This window comes from Glycine soja, chromosome 2 (assembly GCF_004193775.1).
Source record: "Glycine soja cultivar W05 chromosome 2, ASM419377v2, whole genome shotgun sequence".
Lineage (NCBI taxonomy): Eukaryota > Viridiplantae > Streptophyta > Magnoliopsida > Fabales > Fabaceae > Glycine > Glycine soja.
The window spans coordinates 6,689,255-6,705,955 of NC_041003.1; the positions used below are offsets into that span (position 1 = coordinate 6,689,255).

The 16,701-nt window shown below is 30.3% G+C and overlaps 1 protein-coding gene across 2 annotated transcripts; it reads right to left on the minus strand.

Moving 5' to 3' along the window:
• Nucleotides 1–310: 310 nt before the first annotated feature.
• Nucleotides 311–8,196, minus strand: LOC114383998 (type IV inositol polyphosphate 5-phosphatase 3-like). Of its 2 annotated transcripts, none has more exons than XM_028343683.1 (11): nt 7,714–8,196; nt 7,423–7,585; nt 7,098–7,154; nt 6,444–6,516; nt 6,211–6,315; nt 5,090–5,921; nt 4,165–4,349; nt 2,874–2,982; nt 2,260–2,399; nt 1,293–1,520; nt 311–630 (listed from the first exon to the last, which is right to left on the minus strand). In XM_028343683.1, exons 1-10 carry the CDS (start codon nt 7,747–7,749, stop codon nt 1,301–1,303), a joined length of 1,920 nt encoding a protein of 639 aa, XP_028199484.1. In that variant the 5' UTR covers nt 7,750–8,196; the 3' UTR covers nt 311–630; nt 1,293–1,300. The 2 variants fall into 2 exon arrangements, with proteins under 2 accessions (XP_028199484.1, XP_028199489.1); XM_028343688.1 differs by having other exon boundaries at nt 7,423–7,540; nt 7,714–8,195.
• Between the last annotated feature and the right edge of the window lie 8,505 nt (nt 8,197–16,701).

The following is a 16,701-nucleotide window of genomic DNA, read 5'->3' on the forward strand; positions in this document are numbered from 1 at the left end:
ACTTAAGGTAAAATGACAAAAATATCCTTGATCCGTAAGCCATTTAAGTTGATCCGTAAGGTTTTTATGGATCAAGTTGATCCGTAAGCCTTTTACGAATCAACTTGATCCGTAAACCTTTTACGGAACAATACGGATCAACTTGATCCATAGAAGTCTTACGGATCAAGTTGATCCGTATGCTTAATATCAACATATGAATCAACTTGATCCGTATCAATCTTACGGATCAAATTGATCCTTACGATTTACGGATCACCCTCACACACACCCATCACAAATGCGAAAAAACATAAGGACAGTTTTCGTATTTTAAAAAAATGCTGGGTGCACCTAGCAACACCCTATTTATTTTATGAACACATATGAAGCTCTTCCACTTAAAGATCTTACATACGATGGACACCTCAATCACATAATGTACATACACAGGATATAGCCAATCAAACAACTAGCTCTAAATCTTATTGGTAAAAGGCAAAATCAAATTACAAACAACTGCAGAAAGAAAAAAAAATGAATGAATCTAATTCTAGTAGTGGCAATGTGAGTGTTAGAAGTTGCAGCAGCTATCACTGATGCTCCCTGAAATTCTGCAAGTTAATCTCCTTTACAACTCATGATGTATCCCTGCACCAGAAAGTAGAATAGGATATTATATTTATTACATCAGGAGGAGCATGATTCCAGAGATGTTCAAATATTCAAATTGATAATATTGAGACTTAGACAAGTAATAGTTGATGCAATCAGATGGTAGCCACTGAGTTATAAAATATGAGTTTAATTACTCATTTGATCCTTATCTTCCGATATATAATTCTTGATGATATCAAATAATTCTTTTTTATACGTGTTGTAATTAGAAGAAATCACTTGTTTTTTTTTTTTACTTGAAATAGGAATCTATATCCATAAATATATGAGTCTTTCTTATCTGCATAATTGATAAAATTATAGGGATAACTCGCAGGTTATACCGATCAAATTACTTTTTTTTTTTCTTCTAATGTAAATCAAAATATAGGGATAACTCGCAGGTTATACCGATCAAATTACTTTTTTTTTTCTTCTAATGTAAATCAAAATGTTAGTGAAAATAAAAAGTAGCTACTGAAGTTGCTTTTTGCCAGGGTTATTATTCTCAAAACGATCCTTATAAAGCTACTGAAGTTGCTTTTTGCAAGGGTTATTATTCTCAAAACGAGTAAGGGGGTTGAATTGGGTGCGAATAATTCATTTGAAAATTATGCATGCAGACAAGTTTATACACGATATAAGAAGCAATTCACCTGTCCAGTTAAGCAGCTAAATTCCAATTACTTAAATTTGTTATGACTTGTTCATTTTCAATCTCTGCATCAGTGAAAGTTAGGGCTCTCTGTAGCTTCCTAGGAGAGAATATCTCAACTTCAACCATATATGTGGCGGTCACAGGTCTGTGATCGGAGAGTTTGAGCTCTGCCCTTTTGTAACTCAATAATCTCATTCCCTTGCCATATGAAAGAATACGATCACACCTGAAAAAGGTGATTACAAACACACAATTCATAAACCACGAAACCAGGTTTAAGGACATAATGAAGTCAAAACATTTTCAATAACCCCGTATCATAATTAGTGTATTCAATTTGAAGCATTTAGAATTTTTCAGAGGTCTCGAGTAAGACCCTGTGCATAAGTCTCCAAGTACCTGTGCAGATGTTTGTTTAAAACTTGTGATTGGCACAATTATAGTTAAATAGTAGTTCATGGCTTCATGCCAAAACTAATTAATGAATAGAATTGCAAGTCCAACAAAGTAAACATCCACTCCTTATTATCTTAAATTTGATTGATGACAATGATCAAATAAAAAAAACATCTAATCATTTGGTGGCTGATACATAAGTAGAGTCGTTAAGAAAATTTTGTTCTCTTCAAATTTTCAATAAAAAAAATATTAAGGTTAAAAAACTAATCAAATTTTGACTTTGGAAGTTGATAACTTTAAGATCTTGTCTCCTGTGAGGAAAGCTTGAATCATGCAACTTGTTTCCTACACCAGATACCTGATCTAAAACACCTCGTTTTTATTTTTAGGTGTGTATTCAAAGTGCATACAGTAAAATCAAGAATAAACACGGATACAGATAATGATTAATATTATATGTTCCTAAGAAATTTGAAAACATAAAAAAACAATGGTTTTAATAGATAAATAAACATAAAGGCGCAGAATTAGCAAACATGGAAGCAGAACCTCAGAAAAAAGCATACCATGCTGGTGAGCGCTTTCCAACCTTGGGATCCTCTCCATAATACTTATCTGAATTAACCTCATACTTATAAGTTGGTGGAAAGTTTAACACGCCTTCTGACCATCCTCCAAACACACCGTTCTTGAGTTCCCGTATGAGCTGTGTGATAATATGATGTCAATTTAATTTATTGAACAGCCAAATAATTTGCTAGGATCCAGTAAAGTAGTAAGAACAGTCGTAGAATTAGTTATAGTTGTTATTAGTACTTAGTTAAAAAATTGCCTCATGGGTTAGCTTAAATAGAAGGGAAATAGAAGGCGAGGCATTGTCTAAAATTATAATTTAAGTAATTCCTTACCTAGCAGTATTAGTGACTTGTAAATTTAGTATGAAATGAAAAAAAAATAACATTTGAATAGCAGCACAGGTTACCAAAATATTTTTACTATTACCCAACAGATAAAGGGATCAAAATATCTTTTCACAGAAACTTTTTTGACAAAATAATAAACCCTCTCAAGTTGGCTTGAACCAAACCAGGTTAGAAAACATCAGACTAGACCTTATTAATTGGACTCCAAAGGAATGTTCATGAGCACAAAATACAAAATGTAGGAATTGCTATAGTACCTGGTCTTTCTCAACCAATTTTGACCATTGCTTTTTTGAGATAAGATCTTTTGTTACCACATTTGATAAGTTGATACGATAATTCAGATCACCAAACCAAATTATTCGTCTGCAAATAAATTGAATTGATTAAGCAATTATAAACCACAGAACGTTTAAAGACAAAATTACAGTGACTAAACAGAAACAGAAGCTAAAAATGCTCCAACCAAGTGAATGAAACATGAGTTATTTGATAAGCACCCAAATACTTGAAGAACCCTCCCTTAAAAGTTATACAGCAGTTACATGTTTAGTAACAATTTTACAGTTATGAGTGTGTGTCCCTTATGTGAATGGCATGTCAGTTTCTGCATTCTATGCATGGATTGTATTTTGTGTGTGATTGGGAGGGGAAGACTTTGTTTGGGCTTAGGCCTGTGTATTGTGTACTGGTAGAGGTTACCTAATCTGTGATAGACATTGTTCTGTGTTCTTTTGCAGTCTGGTATCTGCTTTGACCTTTTATCAGGTTTAATCTAAAAAAATATATAAAAAACTTTTTAATCTGTGTTATTCTCTTGTGTCTAATGTTATACGAGTGACTCTGATGTTGGTGTTACAACTAGTGTCAAATAAGCAAACTTTTAGCAAACTTGCAACTCATTCATGGACATAAAAAATAAGTGTAGAAAAGAAGCCCATTGGCACACCATTGTGGAGTAATACAAAATAAATCCATAAGCCACTTAATATTTGCCTAAAGCTAAACACAAATGAAAAGGCAGCTCAATTGCAGAAAATACAGCATATTATGACACAAGATGGCAAAACAATACTATTTCTTAAATAAAAGTACTGTGCTAACTACTAATGCATAGTGAATACCTATTTAGCAGAGTTTGTTCACATTACAATTGTCAATAATAAATATACGTTAGATAAACGGGAGTCTAACTGATGTTAGTGCACCGATAATTTTGGCATGAGAGACCACAACCAGATAATTCATCAATAAGTTCCTTGTATTCTAATTTTAAAAATGTTAGCAACCACCTCATTCCATGTCAATCTCCATTTCCCATTACAAACATATTTTTTGGCCTAACATAGTTCAAAGACATAGAAAAGTGATAAACCCATAGAAATATAGCAACAAATAATTAAGCTAAAACATGAAGAAAGAAATCAAGGACTAGGCAATAATTCAATGCAAAAGTAAAACATACAATGTGGAAAAATGTACAACAGTTCTAATAACAAAGTAAAATAACAATTTAGTTTGTCATGGTATATTAAAGATTGCACTCACTCATGATCAAGGATTTTTTTGGGAAGTCCAATATAAGAAAGTGAATGAAAATGGGTTCTACGAAGTATGTCATGAACATCAGCATTTCTTTTAAGTTCGTCTCCTTCCTTTTCACCTGACGTAAGGTGAGTACATATGAAACAAAAAAACGTCTGATGTATGGACATGCTGACAGAGATTGATCCCTGAAAAATTGCAACAGTTTTAATAATCCAATGCAATATCGGTCAGATGGTCACTCTACATAATATTAACTATCACCAATAATACAATCAATCTAATTCAAAACCCACCATGAACTAAAACTTCATTATAATCATCATAAAAAATTATTTAAAACTTTAATAGGTGGATTAATTGCTAAGCAATTTATATTCATTTAGATAAATCAAAATAAATCCTTTAACTGAAGCTATTTAGGTTTGGAGAGGGCTATTTCCCCATTTTCCAGAATTTTGATCAAAATATGATTATTTAAAAGATAAAGAGGAGATTGATTTTATGCATGATTCAAAATAAATATCTTGACCAGAAAAGCATGAATATGGGTAGTTGATTTGTCATGAATTATAAGATAAAAATTATACTGAACAAGAGAAGCAGTGAGATGATAACAAGATCAGCAGGCAATGAGCAAATGAAATGTCAGCAAGCAAAAAGATGTTGAAAGGTAGAAGGAAAAAGGCAAAATAACATGCAAAAAGCCTGAGCTTATGTAGAACTGTGAAACAGATCTAGAGTATTTGAGTCCTTGATAGATAGCAAACAATATATAAGAACCTAATATCATTAGGATAATGCAGCAAATAGTATGACAATAAAAGGGAAAGTAAAGATGAATTATCACAATAATAGTACAACATAATGACAAAAAAAATATAATTTTAAGCAGTGGATAAAAATAATATGAAGAAAGGTAAAAGACCTTGTTACCAATATAGCCCATAACACCAACTCCAACAGTTGAAACCTTTAAATTCTGAATTTGTTTACGCAAGCTCCGACGAACCCAAACGGTGATGAAAATCCCAACCATTTGCTTGCTCACAATCCTTACATATGGTGATCTTCTTTTTCTCTTTATCAAAGCTTCAAGGTCAATTTCAGGAAGACCTACAATCCCCGGCATTTCATCCATAATTGACTTGAAAGAGTTGAATGTTTTGAACGACTTAGATGATTTAAAGGATTTGAGTGATTTAAAAGAAGTTGGTCTGTCCAAAACTCGCTGAGATAGCAGATGCAGTGGAGGCTCTGGCCAGCTCAAACCCATCCTTTCAGACCCACTAAGCATTCGAGTTAGTTTAGTGGCCTGGTGGGCAAATGGCGTGACCATGTTTTCTGAAAAACTGTGTTGCTTATCAAACATCTTTGGAAAAGAAAACTGCCTCTGTAAATCAGTTTTAACTGGCAAGCCGGAGTTTGCAATATCAGCAGCATCAGAAGCTAATAAATTTGTATTCACAGTTTCACCCATGAATGTTCCATCACAAATATTGTTTTCTTCATCCAAAGGATGGACTTCCTCACCAATGTCACTATCACTTTCAAGTAATATTTCTTCTTCTATATCAGGGATGTCATCTGATGGCTTAAATTTTGATGGAGATGGAGGGTCACTAAAGGATTTTATCTTTGGCATTTCAGGTCGGACTCTATTCAGTGTTTCTCGAATAATATTCTCCCATTTTGGAACAGGACGGGTATCTTCAGCACCAAATATGTTACCAGGGTTTAAGGGTACAATCTCTTGAAGACTGCAAGTGTAAAGCATTGTTTTATTCAAACAAATGGGATGAGTCTTGAAAGCATGAAATAGAAACAATTACAGTAGAAAATATTCTAAAATTAATTACAAAATGGCATCAGATGTATTGCATACACTACTGGAAGTGGAGAAAAAAGAAACTGATGATAAATACCAAAAGTCCATTCATCAATATACCAAGTCCAGCTTAACAAGGTGAACAAATAACAGTATTGACTTGATACTAATCATTATGTTCTTCAAGAAGTATTTTCAGTAACAATTGGTGAAGAATTTACCCGAGGACATAGATGTCAGCTGGTTCATTGACACCGAGCCAATCATCAATATCAAGATCGTCAGGTGGAAGCTTTCCTCCAACATTCCACGTCCCAACACATACCCTAGGAGGCAAATATACACCAGAATCCTTATTAAGATATAAATAATAAACTGTGCTTTTCACACTTTAAAACAATTGCAACTATTGTGCAGTCTTGCTTACTGAATAAACATGAGAATGGCATCTCACCTCAGCTCCTTTTTGTTTATATACTGAGATCTATAAGTTGATGACTTCTGCCTCCTTAACTTTGGAAGAAATTCTGTGATTCAATATAAATTTAGGCTAATACACGGACAGTAAATTTAAGCAACATATTAAACCTTCACAGTTTACACTTCACAGAGACTACTAAAATTATAAGTTAGAACTGGATGTTCATGGAGCTATTGATCTCTGCAGCATGCTAAGATTTTTTGTGATAATTTGCTTTCAGAAAAAGAAGAAAGTCTCCACAACAGGGATAATATTCTAAAGGTTTAAAATTTATGTTACACAGCATTGAACAATTTGATTTTGCATTAAAAAGTTGCAACTGTGTTTATTTTTCTGCAGTACATACTATTTAGCATACCTACTTTCAGTGACCTAACTCTATATCTATATTCGAATGCAAAAAATCAAATAATTTACATGTGGTCATCTACTACAGGGCAAATTATCCAAAGTGACAAAAAAGCATCAACAAATCCAGGCTTTAGAACTATAGATGTATCATTCTTAGTATTCACACCACTCAAAAGCCTTACTATGCCAGTCTTGAATGCGTGTTAGTGAAAATGAATAAAACTTTGCAATTCACAGCTGGTAAATAAGATCATCCCATACACCACAAAAAGTCACCTGTTGATTCAGATGAAGCTTCATCTTCATTTGCAAACCGCGACCGTCTTCCCCACTCTACATAGCACACCAAACACAAAGTGAGACTTCAACAGCCAAAAGACAAAATATATAATCAAATAAAGCCTAAAACTAAAACACCCAGAAACAACCCCAATTCAGAGTCTTTTTAGATCACTTCACAGTTCACAGTTAACTCGCCCATCCTATTGACCCCAATGCTCAACTTTCCCAATTCTAATCAAATCAACAAACTTCCCCAAAATTCAGAAACAAAACCACAAACATTCAAAATAACAACAAAATCACTCTTGCATAAACTCACCTTCATTGTCTGAACCACTTTCAGAATCATCATCATCATCAACAGGGTCAGCACTGTAATCAGACTCATAGCTCCCCATGTTAAGCCACTTGCGCATGACCACCCTTGCCCAGAAGAGCTGTATGCAGGACCAACCGAAACAACATATTTCAGCCCAACTTCTCTGCAAAATTTGCCTCACTTTCCCAAAATCAACAAAACCCCACAACACCAACAACCACAAGCACCACACACAAACAAAGAAACCATCACAGAGGGAGAGAGAGAGAGAGAGAGAGAGGGAAACAGTACCTGTTGGTGGTGTGGTGACCTATGATGATGCTTCATCACTGTTCAAAATGGGTACCAGAAACTAACAAGAGTGAGAAAAATGAAGATTGTTGAGTTGCCAATACACACTGAGGCAACAAAAGAATTTGCAGTTGGAGCTGAAAAAAAAGTTGCTCCTTTTTTTGCTGAAAGATTCTGGAGCTTTGACTGTGCAATTTTTAGTTGAGTTAGTAATTGGAGAATTTTAAGGGGACGGTTGAGAGAAAGTTTACATTTTTACAACAACAATTAAATAAATAAACAAATAAAGAACAAAATACATTGGGGTTTGACACAGAATTTTTTTAGCAAAAGCATGGTTATCAACGACATTTGACATGTTTTTATATGACGGCCATTAGTGGTGGTCCATCGATAATCCGAGGTCTCGATGGACGGTTAGACTGTTCAAAATTCATCATTCAACTATTACGCTTTCATAGAATTTTGGCTAAATGACCTTTTTTGCAGTCTATTTGGAATGATAATGCTTGCATTAGTGCAAGTCTTTTTTATATTTGTACATGGTGATAATTTTTTTTTTTATTCTTTATAGTCACAGTAACTTCATTTTTCTTAGTCCCTAAAATTTTAAATATTTCATTATTTTAACTCATATAATTGCATCCAAATCCTTAAAACCACTACAAAAATTCAAACTGTCTATTTTTTTTCAGTTTTAAAGGATCTAAATGTAACGATTTTAAGTAATTTTAGACAATAATAACCAAGAAGTTTTAAAAAGTTATATTATAAAGTTTAAAATAAGATATTTTAAAAGATAAAGTTGTTGTAACTACAACACCAAAATAATTAAACTTATGTTTTTTCTTTTTTTTTTTTGGTAATTTATTTTGTTCTTCTTTTGTAACATGTATAGCAATGGGATGAACATGATTAATGTCTATCTAGGAAAAGATGTTCGGATTACAGAAATTGTCATATATATATAAAGGAAATCTAATTAAAATACTGATAAAAGTGAAGTTTAATTGAATTCTTGAACTTGACCGGACAGAGTATCCAGGGAATTGAGTCATATATTTTAGTAGTAACAAATGGTATGTATAGTTAGTTAGTATCATTGTATGTGAATACACACAAGCAATCATAAATTTTAATTTTAATTGAAGATAGAAGTGAAGTTGAACTTGACCGGGTCGAGTATTCAGGGAATTGAGTCATAGTAAGTATATTGTTGTAATAAATGCTATGAAGTTAGTATCATTGTATGTGGATACACAAGCAATCATAAATTTTAACTAGACCACTAGACCATACAGTGAAAATAAGATCCTTCAAATTATATATATATATATATATGAATTATAAACATCCCAAAAAAAAATTAAAATTAAAATTAAAAGTAAACTTGCCGTGGTAACCACTATCATCAAGCAATACTTTTTATATCCAACTTGAAGGGTTGACGAAGAAAATGCCTCTTGTTCACGGCGCCTAATGAAGACCTCGCCATCTCAAGCTTCACTTTTATTTATTTGTTTTACCTTTTGTCTTTATATGCAGCAACTAAACCATTTGTTGAGTTTAGTAGTCTTGTTTTAATCTCTTTTTATTTAGTCAATTTTTGTTAGCATTCACTTTTACCAGTTTCTAAAGTTACTCTATGTCGTCTCGTCGCACAGATACAGCAAAACCCAACGAACATTACCAAATAGGGGATTATTACAATACGAGAAGCAAACAAATAATGGGGATTTGGACGGTGTTGAACCCAACTTTTTAATATCACTCCAGTAAGAAAACAAATCAATTAGAATATTAACAAGAATGAAAGAGTGATCATGATATCATGTATGCAAGTAGCACCTAATCTCACTACTATTGGTTCATATTGTAAAGGATATATATAATATAATTATCATCTTTTAAATCAATTAATCATAAACAATCACATAATAAAATTTAATATCACATTTTAACATATTTCAAGAATATCAAACCAATAAACATGACTATAACTTAAGTTAAATCAGCTTAAACAAAAGGCCAATTAGTAACATATATAATCTATAGGTGTAAAGCACAAGAAGGAATCAACAATGCATTGTTTTTTTTTTAGAATATTCTAACTGGTTAAAGAAAAGTATGCTAAGGGGATGGGGCAAACTGAGGAAGCATTTGAGGATAAAATAACTCTACAGCTAAAATAATAATAATTTATTAGTTAATAATATAACACACGCCAACCCATGGCCCACAGCTTGCAAGAAAGATTTGCAACGCGGAATTGCAAAAGTTTGGGAAAAGTTGGAGTTGAGTCATTGTTGATCATCATCACATCATATTATCCCAAAAAGGGGGTCACTCTACAATACACTTTTTTTTATTGTGGGGATACACGAATGAACACAATCAAACCTGCTGGACATTGCACATTACGTTTGTTTTCTCTAATTATCGTTTCTCCTTTTGGAATGAGTATGAATATATGGTCATTTTCACACAATGTGTAATTATAATTTTTAAAAAAAAAAATTGTTAACAACACACTTCTTAGCATTCTCTTTCTACGATGCAATCTGATTAAAATTTATGAAAAACTAAAAAAAGAGAGTAATATAAGATTTTCAAAGTTGTAATTTTTAATAAATTTCAATCAATAATAAAAAATAATATATATATAATATATCAAAAACTGTGTTTTTAGTTCTTACGATTTCTCTTAATCTTTTTTTTCTTGTGTTAATATCACATAATACCATGTTATGTAAAATTGTGTATCATGTCTCAAGTGGTGACTAGTGAATTGTGCATATGAATATATGATTGCATCCAAATTCTTTAAAAAAAATCAATAAAAACACCTATTGTTGTCGACAATTAATTACATATACTTTTGCATTTTGTGTACATATATACTAATTCCTTTCTCTTGCACTTTAGAGCTAAAGCAACAACCTCTTTATATTACGGAACATTTTTTACACAGGAAAGAAGTGATTTTCTAACTAAAAATGTTTTAAAAAATTATGATAATTATGTAATGAATTTTTATGAAAAATACTTGAAAATTTTAATTGTTATTCTCATTAAAAAAATATTTTTTTTTGTAAAATATTTTAAAAGAACTATACCGTGATTATATTTTATAAAAAAAAATATCTAATGCAATTCTATAATATAATTTTAATCACATTTCAACTGAACCTACGGTAATCAATACAATTTATATTTAAATAGTTGGTGGGCATCATACCAAACAATTTTCTGGATCGGAACAAGATTTTTGCATTCATAACTTAGTCCTGGGACATCAATTTTTCTCAAAATTGAAGTTTGAACCTAAAATGTTGCTATATGACTGAATGCTGCTACCCCAAGTGTCACACTCTGTTAAATATTCGGAGATTAGTATAAGAATCTTGACAATTGTAAACCTTGTACGAGAGCTGTGATTTGTTTTGTGTCTTTAACTTAGAAGGAGCTGGGATTCAAAAGTTCTTCGGATAATTTTATCTGGGTTTATATCGTTACTTTCTTTTAATGCTACTTATATAGTCTGTAAAGGCTAATTTAAATTTTGACAATTAAAGTTATTGTTTCCCACTTTAGATTGTAACATTAATATTGTTTTTTTTTTTAACAAAGTCTTCCTCCCTTATTTATTAACGTTTCTTATACAGGCGTACGTTGTACGTGAAATCTATTTTGAATCAACTATTTATATGGTTAATTTCTATAAGCAAATTGTAAATAGTTTTTTATATTTTAGTTAGCGTTTGTTGCTCAAATATATTATGATTATCATCATTTCAAATATACAATGTAACCGAGTCCAATTTTTATATGAACTCGCGCATAACATAATAATGATAGTTGCTATTAAAAAATATATGTGCTCATGATAAGATAATGAGAAAAAAGTTTGGTGATATTTATCTAGTAGCATAATTATATCTATCTTTAGTGTCCTATTCATTCGTTCTCCATATCTAAAATTTTGACAAACATATATATATATATATATATATATATATATATATAATTGCCGACAAAGCATAGAATTGATTCAAACCATGCATGATTAAACGCAAAAGGTGGCACCCTGAATAATTAAACCACCATCATAGATGCATGCATGTGATTATGTGAACGTTTGTTCTACACAATCATTGCCTCAAAAGCCATGTTTAACAAAGCTGAACAAATCTAGTTTCATGTAAAAATGATACCATTGTGTTTGTCTCGTACCTTATAACCAAGAAATGGAGCTCTATATGATTTGGTGTGGATAATTAGAAGATGCAAGGAAAAATAACGAAAATACTGTGGGCAGATATGTGAGGAATGAAAGTAAAAACACAAAAAGAGAGCTACTGAGATTTATATGTTTTTTTATAATAGTATTAATTAAGTAAATTGAAATCATATATATACGTAAATGTTTTTTTTTAAAACATTATATATATACGGTATAATACGTATTGTTTGAGTTTTGATTCAGATCGATTTTTTAATAAATAAAAATAATAGACACTAATCATTCATGAAAAATAAAGACTAATACTTGAAAAAAAAAAAGTGAACTATTGAATTAAAATTTAAAAGGGTGATCATAGAAAGTGGTACAGTTTATTTTCAATTAATATAGCTTTGCTGTCTTTATTAATAATAACGAACAGGATAATTGAAGGAGTCCAGCTCCCCAGAGTTTTTTTGTAAGAAAAAAAAGAAGAAGAAAGAAACATATAGAACATTATAGGGAGGAAAACATGAACCAAAACCATGATTTAGATTTAATATGCTAAAATTTAATTTTCTTCGTCTTATATTTTTATTTTTTAAAAAACTTAAAAATTTAGTTCTCCTATTTTTTTAAAAAAATTGTAATTTTAATATCATTTTTTAATTTCAGACTTGATTATGTATTTTTTTAATTATTTTTAATAAATTAAACATATTAGCAATTAGATGATTTAAAATAAAAATATTTATTATGTGAATAAATAAACAAATATCAAACAATATTTATAGAGTAAATAGATCAATTTTAAAATTTGTCAATTGAAAATTTTTTGGGATAAAAAGTCTCAATTAATTAAAAAATAGGAAACTAAAACCACATAATTGAAAAAATAGAAGAACAAAAATTACATTTTATTCTATTTAATATAAACATTTGATTGATTTTAATAATTAATTTATTAGTGTGATTATTTTGTATAAATTTACAATTAATTGCTTTATCTATATTTCTTTTATTATTCACAATATTTTGATTTATAAATCTCCTCAATGAGATATAATTAACATAAGATGGCCATATATGATCAAATGTCACTATTATGTTATCAGGTAAACTCAACTTTAATTGTATGAATAATAGCAGCGGGCGTGCGCACTTTAAAATTTAATTAAAATAATTATTTATCATATTTGATCTCTGCGTATTGCTTCTGTATATGCCCTTTCTATTAATGCCTATGATTCCAATTCTAACATCCAACATAAAATAAAAAAATTCTTCAGTTTCTTAGTTTCATATGACATATATAGCTAATTAACTTATGGGAAATTAATTACATACATTGCATGCAACATGGGGCCCTTAATGGAGGGGTCCTAGCTAGCCAACAACTCACAAGCATGCATGATATGATCACAAAATGGTTCTTATTGGAATGTAATGAACACGTAACAGTGTTTGAGTGTTTCCTTTATTTCTTTGTCGCTACAGCACATGCATGTGGAGTGGAAGAGGAAGTTATATATACATGTTGCCTTCCTTTGTCGCATCCACAGAATTTTCCAACTTTCCACCACTTATTTGAATACACTTTTTTTTTCTTTCATGTTAATTAAGCATCTTCTTCTTTTTGTTTTCAACTTTCCCCTTTTTATGATAAAATGGAGAGATTTTGGAAAAGAATCATTTGATTATATTTTCCCAAAAAGTGTATTTATATAATTTGAAAAGTGTATACCGGAGAAAATGCATGTACATGTGGGGTGTGTGGGTGAGATTTTGTGCAAGGTGTGATGAGAAGGCTGCTAATTAACATAGTAATATAACTAATTTTGTTTCCTATAAAGGACATCCTTTTTAGGATATGGACCAAAAGTTGATAAAGATCTAACATTTAGATTTACATATATATGAGGGGCAATTCAAGATATATATGGTCATGGTCCTCGTTCGGTGTGAAGGAGAAAATGCATTTATTATTGCGGTAGCTTATAAATATAAAATTCCAAATAACTATACAGGCAACATAAATTATGTAAAGACGAATATTTAATATTTAATAATGTATCAATATTTAAAAATTTTCCAAACAAGGACTATTAAAAGAAAAGTTGACTTCCCAGCCGCTCCACCGATGTCAGTGACTTAAACTAATTTGGTTGCAGAGTTAAATATAATTTATTTATTAAAAAATGTTATTACGATATTTTTATAACTTTCAATAATGTATTTTTAATATATATTTTTCAGTAAAAGAAATTGTTAATATTGATTCCTTATCCATTATTCTCTCTAAAAAAATAATCTCTAATTGGTAAGATTTGTATTCATTAATTAGTGTTTTTATTTTCACAATAGTGATAATAAATGTTTGAAATCTAAAACCCCATGCAATAAAATTTCAGAAGTCTATACTAGTAGTCAAGTTACCAAAAAAAAAAGGCGCATTTCAACTCTTTTTTTATCAAATAGTAAATAAAGGTTGTACCTAAAAAATATCAAATAAAGACAACTTAGTTAAATACTATTAGCTTACTAAGGATGAATGATCTATTCTACGCTATTATTCTACTCCTCTCAAAAAGTATACATTCAAAAAACTATGTCTAGTTACATTATTACATTTTCTCCATTCTCACCAAAGTTGTTGTCATTTTCAAAATGCATCCTATTATTGTATTACAAACCAATTGGCTACTTTGCCAGCAGTCAGTTCTCTGGCTCATGAATAACTGATTTTAACAAGCATTCAAATCACTATTTAACAAAGAAAACAAGAAAGCATTGATGGTCGATGATGATGATGATAAAGAAAAAGGAGGGAATGAAAAAAAAAAACATACCTCTCTAGCTTGAGATGATATTAAGAGAAGAGAGTAGAAAGGTGTATTTATATCTAATTTCTTCTGTGCAGTGGTGTCTATATGATGTAAAGAGATGTACACCGAGTGACAAGTTATCTGTGGAAGGTTTCTTCTTAATTTGCATGTATGGTTCAAGCATGCATCTTGTTGTGAAGAGCCTGAACCTTGAATTGATAGTTCCTCTATTTATATAACAACTCAGTGGGAGGAGGAGGCATCTTTCTCCATATACTCTTATCTGCCTCAACGTGTCGAGGCACGTGGCTTTGGTGTGCTATGTGTCAAAGAGGGTATGTATATATAATAAATAGAAACATTCTTGAATAGGAACAAACTCAACACCTTAGCTACCATCAATAGAAAATGTACAAGTAGTGAAAAAAAATTCTCATTGATTAGATTTAATTTAATTTCTTTTCATAATGATATATATGAATATATATATAATATGATATAATTGGTTTCCTTTATTAAAGATTTGTTCTTAAGACAACATGGTTAATATTCATAGAATATTTTCTTTTCAGTTTCTTTTGTTATCTTTTGTTCACGTAAATTTAATAAAACATGTAATCGTAACAAATACATTTAAAAAAAAACATGTAATCAACGTTGGTATCAACACAAATAATCATCAAATTGTTTTGCTCATACGTTATACTAAATGTGAAATATTACAGAACTTTTTAAAATAGGTGATTTCATAAAAATATTTATGAAATTAGGGTAATTTTAAAATTATTTATCTATCAAGAATAGGGGTTGTAAAACGAGGTAACCCGCTCCTTCGCAATCAACCCCCAAAAATGGGTCAATTTGTCTTGCCGCATTTTAGTTATGGGTAGCCCCATTTTTTTTATTGGGTTGATCCACAGCAAAAAATGTTAAGCAAAAATAAAAAATAATTATTAAAAATTGAATATATTATCCTAAATTTTGAATTCTTTAAAATTAATAATATATATAAAGTATCAAAATAAATATTAAATTTATTTATTTTAATATAAAACAGATTGGTCCGTCTAACTTTTTTTCTCAATCCATTCGTTGGTGGACAAAAATAGAGTGATTTGAAAACTTTAATTCAAGTGGCCAAAAAAGAGTACATAGGGGCTGGTCTAACAGGTCAAGGGTGAGGAGGAGTGATTTTTGAACTAGCATAAAAATTGGTAAATTGGTGCTTTGTCATTTTGCAAGAAGTGTTTAGGAGGTGACATTTTGGCTGTTTCTGTCCTTGATTTCTCGTTTGCAAAGGAAGCCTGAATGCATCATCATCTTCCTTTCCTATTGGAGCCATCACTGCATTCATCCATACATCCTCGTTTCCATATATTTTCTAAAATGCATCATACTATATTTTTCCACAAACTAAAAAAATGGTTACAAATATTTTCTACTATACTTTTTTCTACATTTATATTATTTTCTACTATATTTTTTTTATACAAAATAAAAAATGAAAAAAAGAATAATAACCACACTTAAAAAATCATCAATGCAAAAAAAGGTACTCTCTCCTTATAGACTTAGAAGTTATTTATATATATAAATAGTTGAATGTAATTTGTTTTGAAAAATATAACTTTGTTGAAAGTTGAAATAAATCGTTACAGATATTTATAATAATTAGGATGTTTATTTATGTTTTTTGGTTCATGTGTAAATTAACGTTTTTAATTTTTTTATTTCTGTAAGTTAATGTTTTTTTTTAATTTTTGGTCTCAATAAGTTCAATTTTTTTATTTTAGTCCCTGTAATTTTGGTTTTGCAAGTTTGTTTTTTTCTCAATTTTGGTTTTGTAAGCTTTTTTTCTATTTTTAGTGTTTTAAGTTTGTATTTTTTTCAATTCTAATCACTACTACAATGAAAAATTAAAATTTAAAAGAATTAAAATTA

Bases quoted from the DNA above. Each gene is read 5' to 3' on its own strand.
- LOC114383998 (XM_028343683.1), bottom strand. From the start codon at position 7,749: ATGAAGCATCATCATAGGTCACCACACCACCAACAG. The intron at 6,316-6,443 runs GTGAGATGCCAT...TTTGCCTCCTAG, and splicing joins ATAAACAAAAAGGAGCTGAG to GGTATGTGTTGGGACGTGGA. The intron at 1,521-2,259 runs GTATGCTTTTTT...CACCTTTTTCAG, and splicing joins GGAAAGCGCTCACCAGCATG to GTGTGATCGTATTCTTTCAT.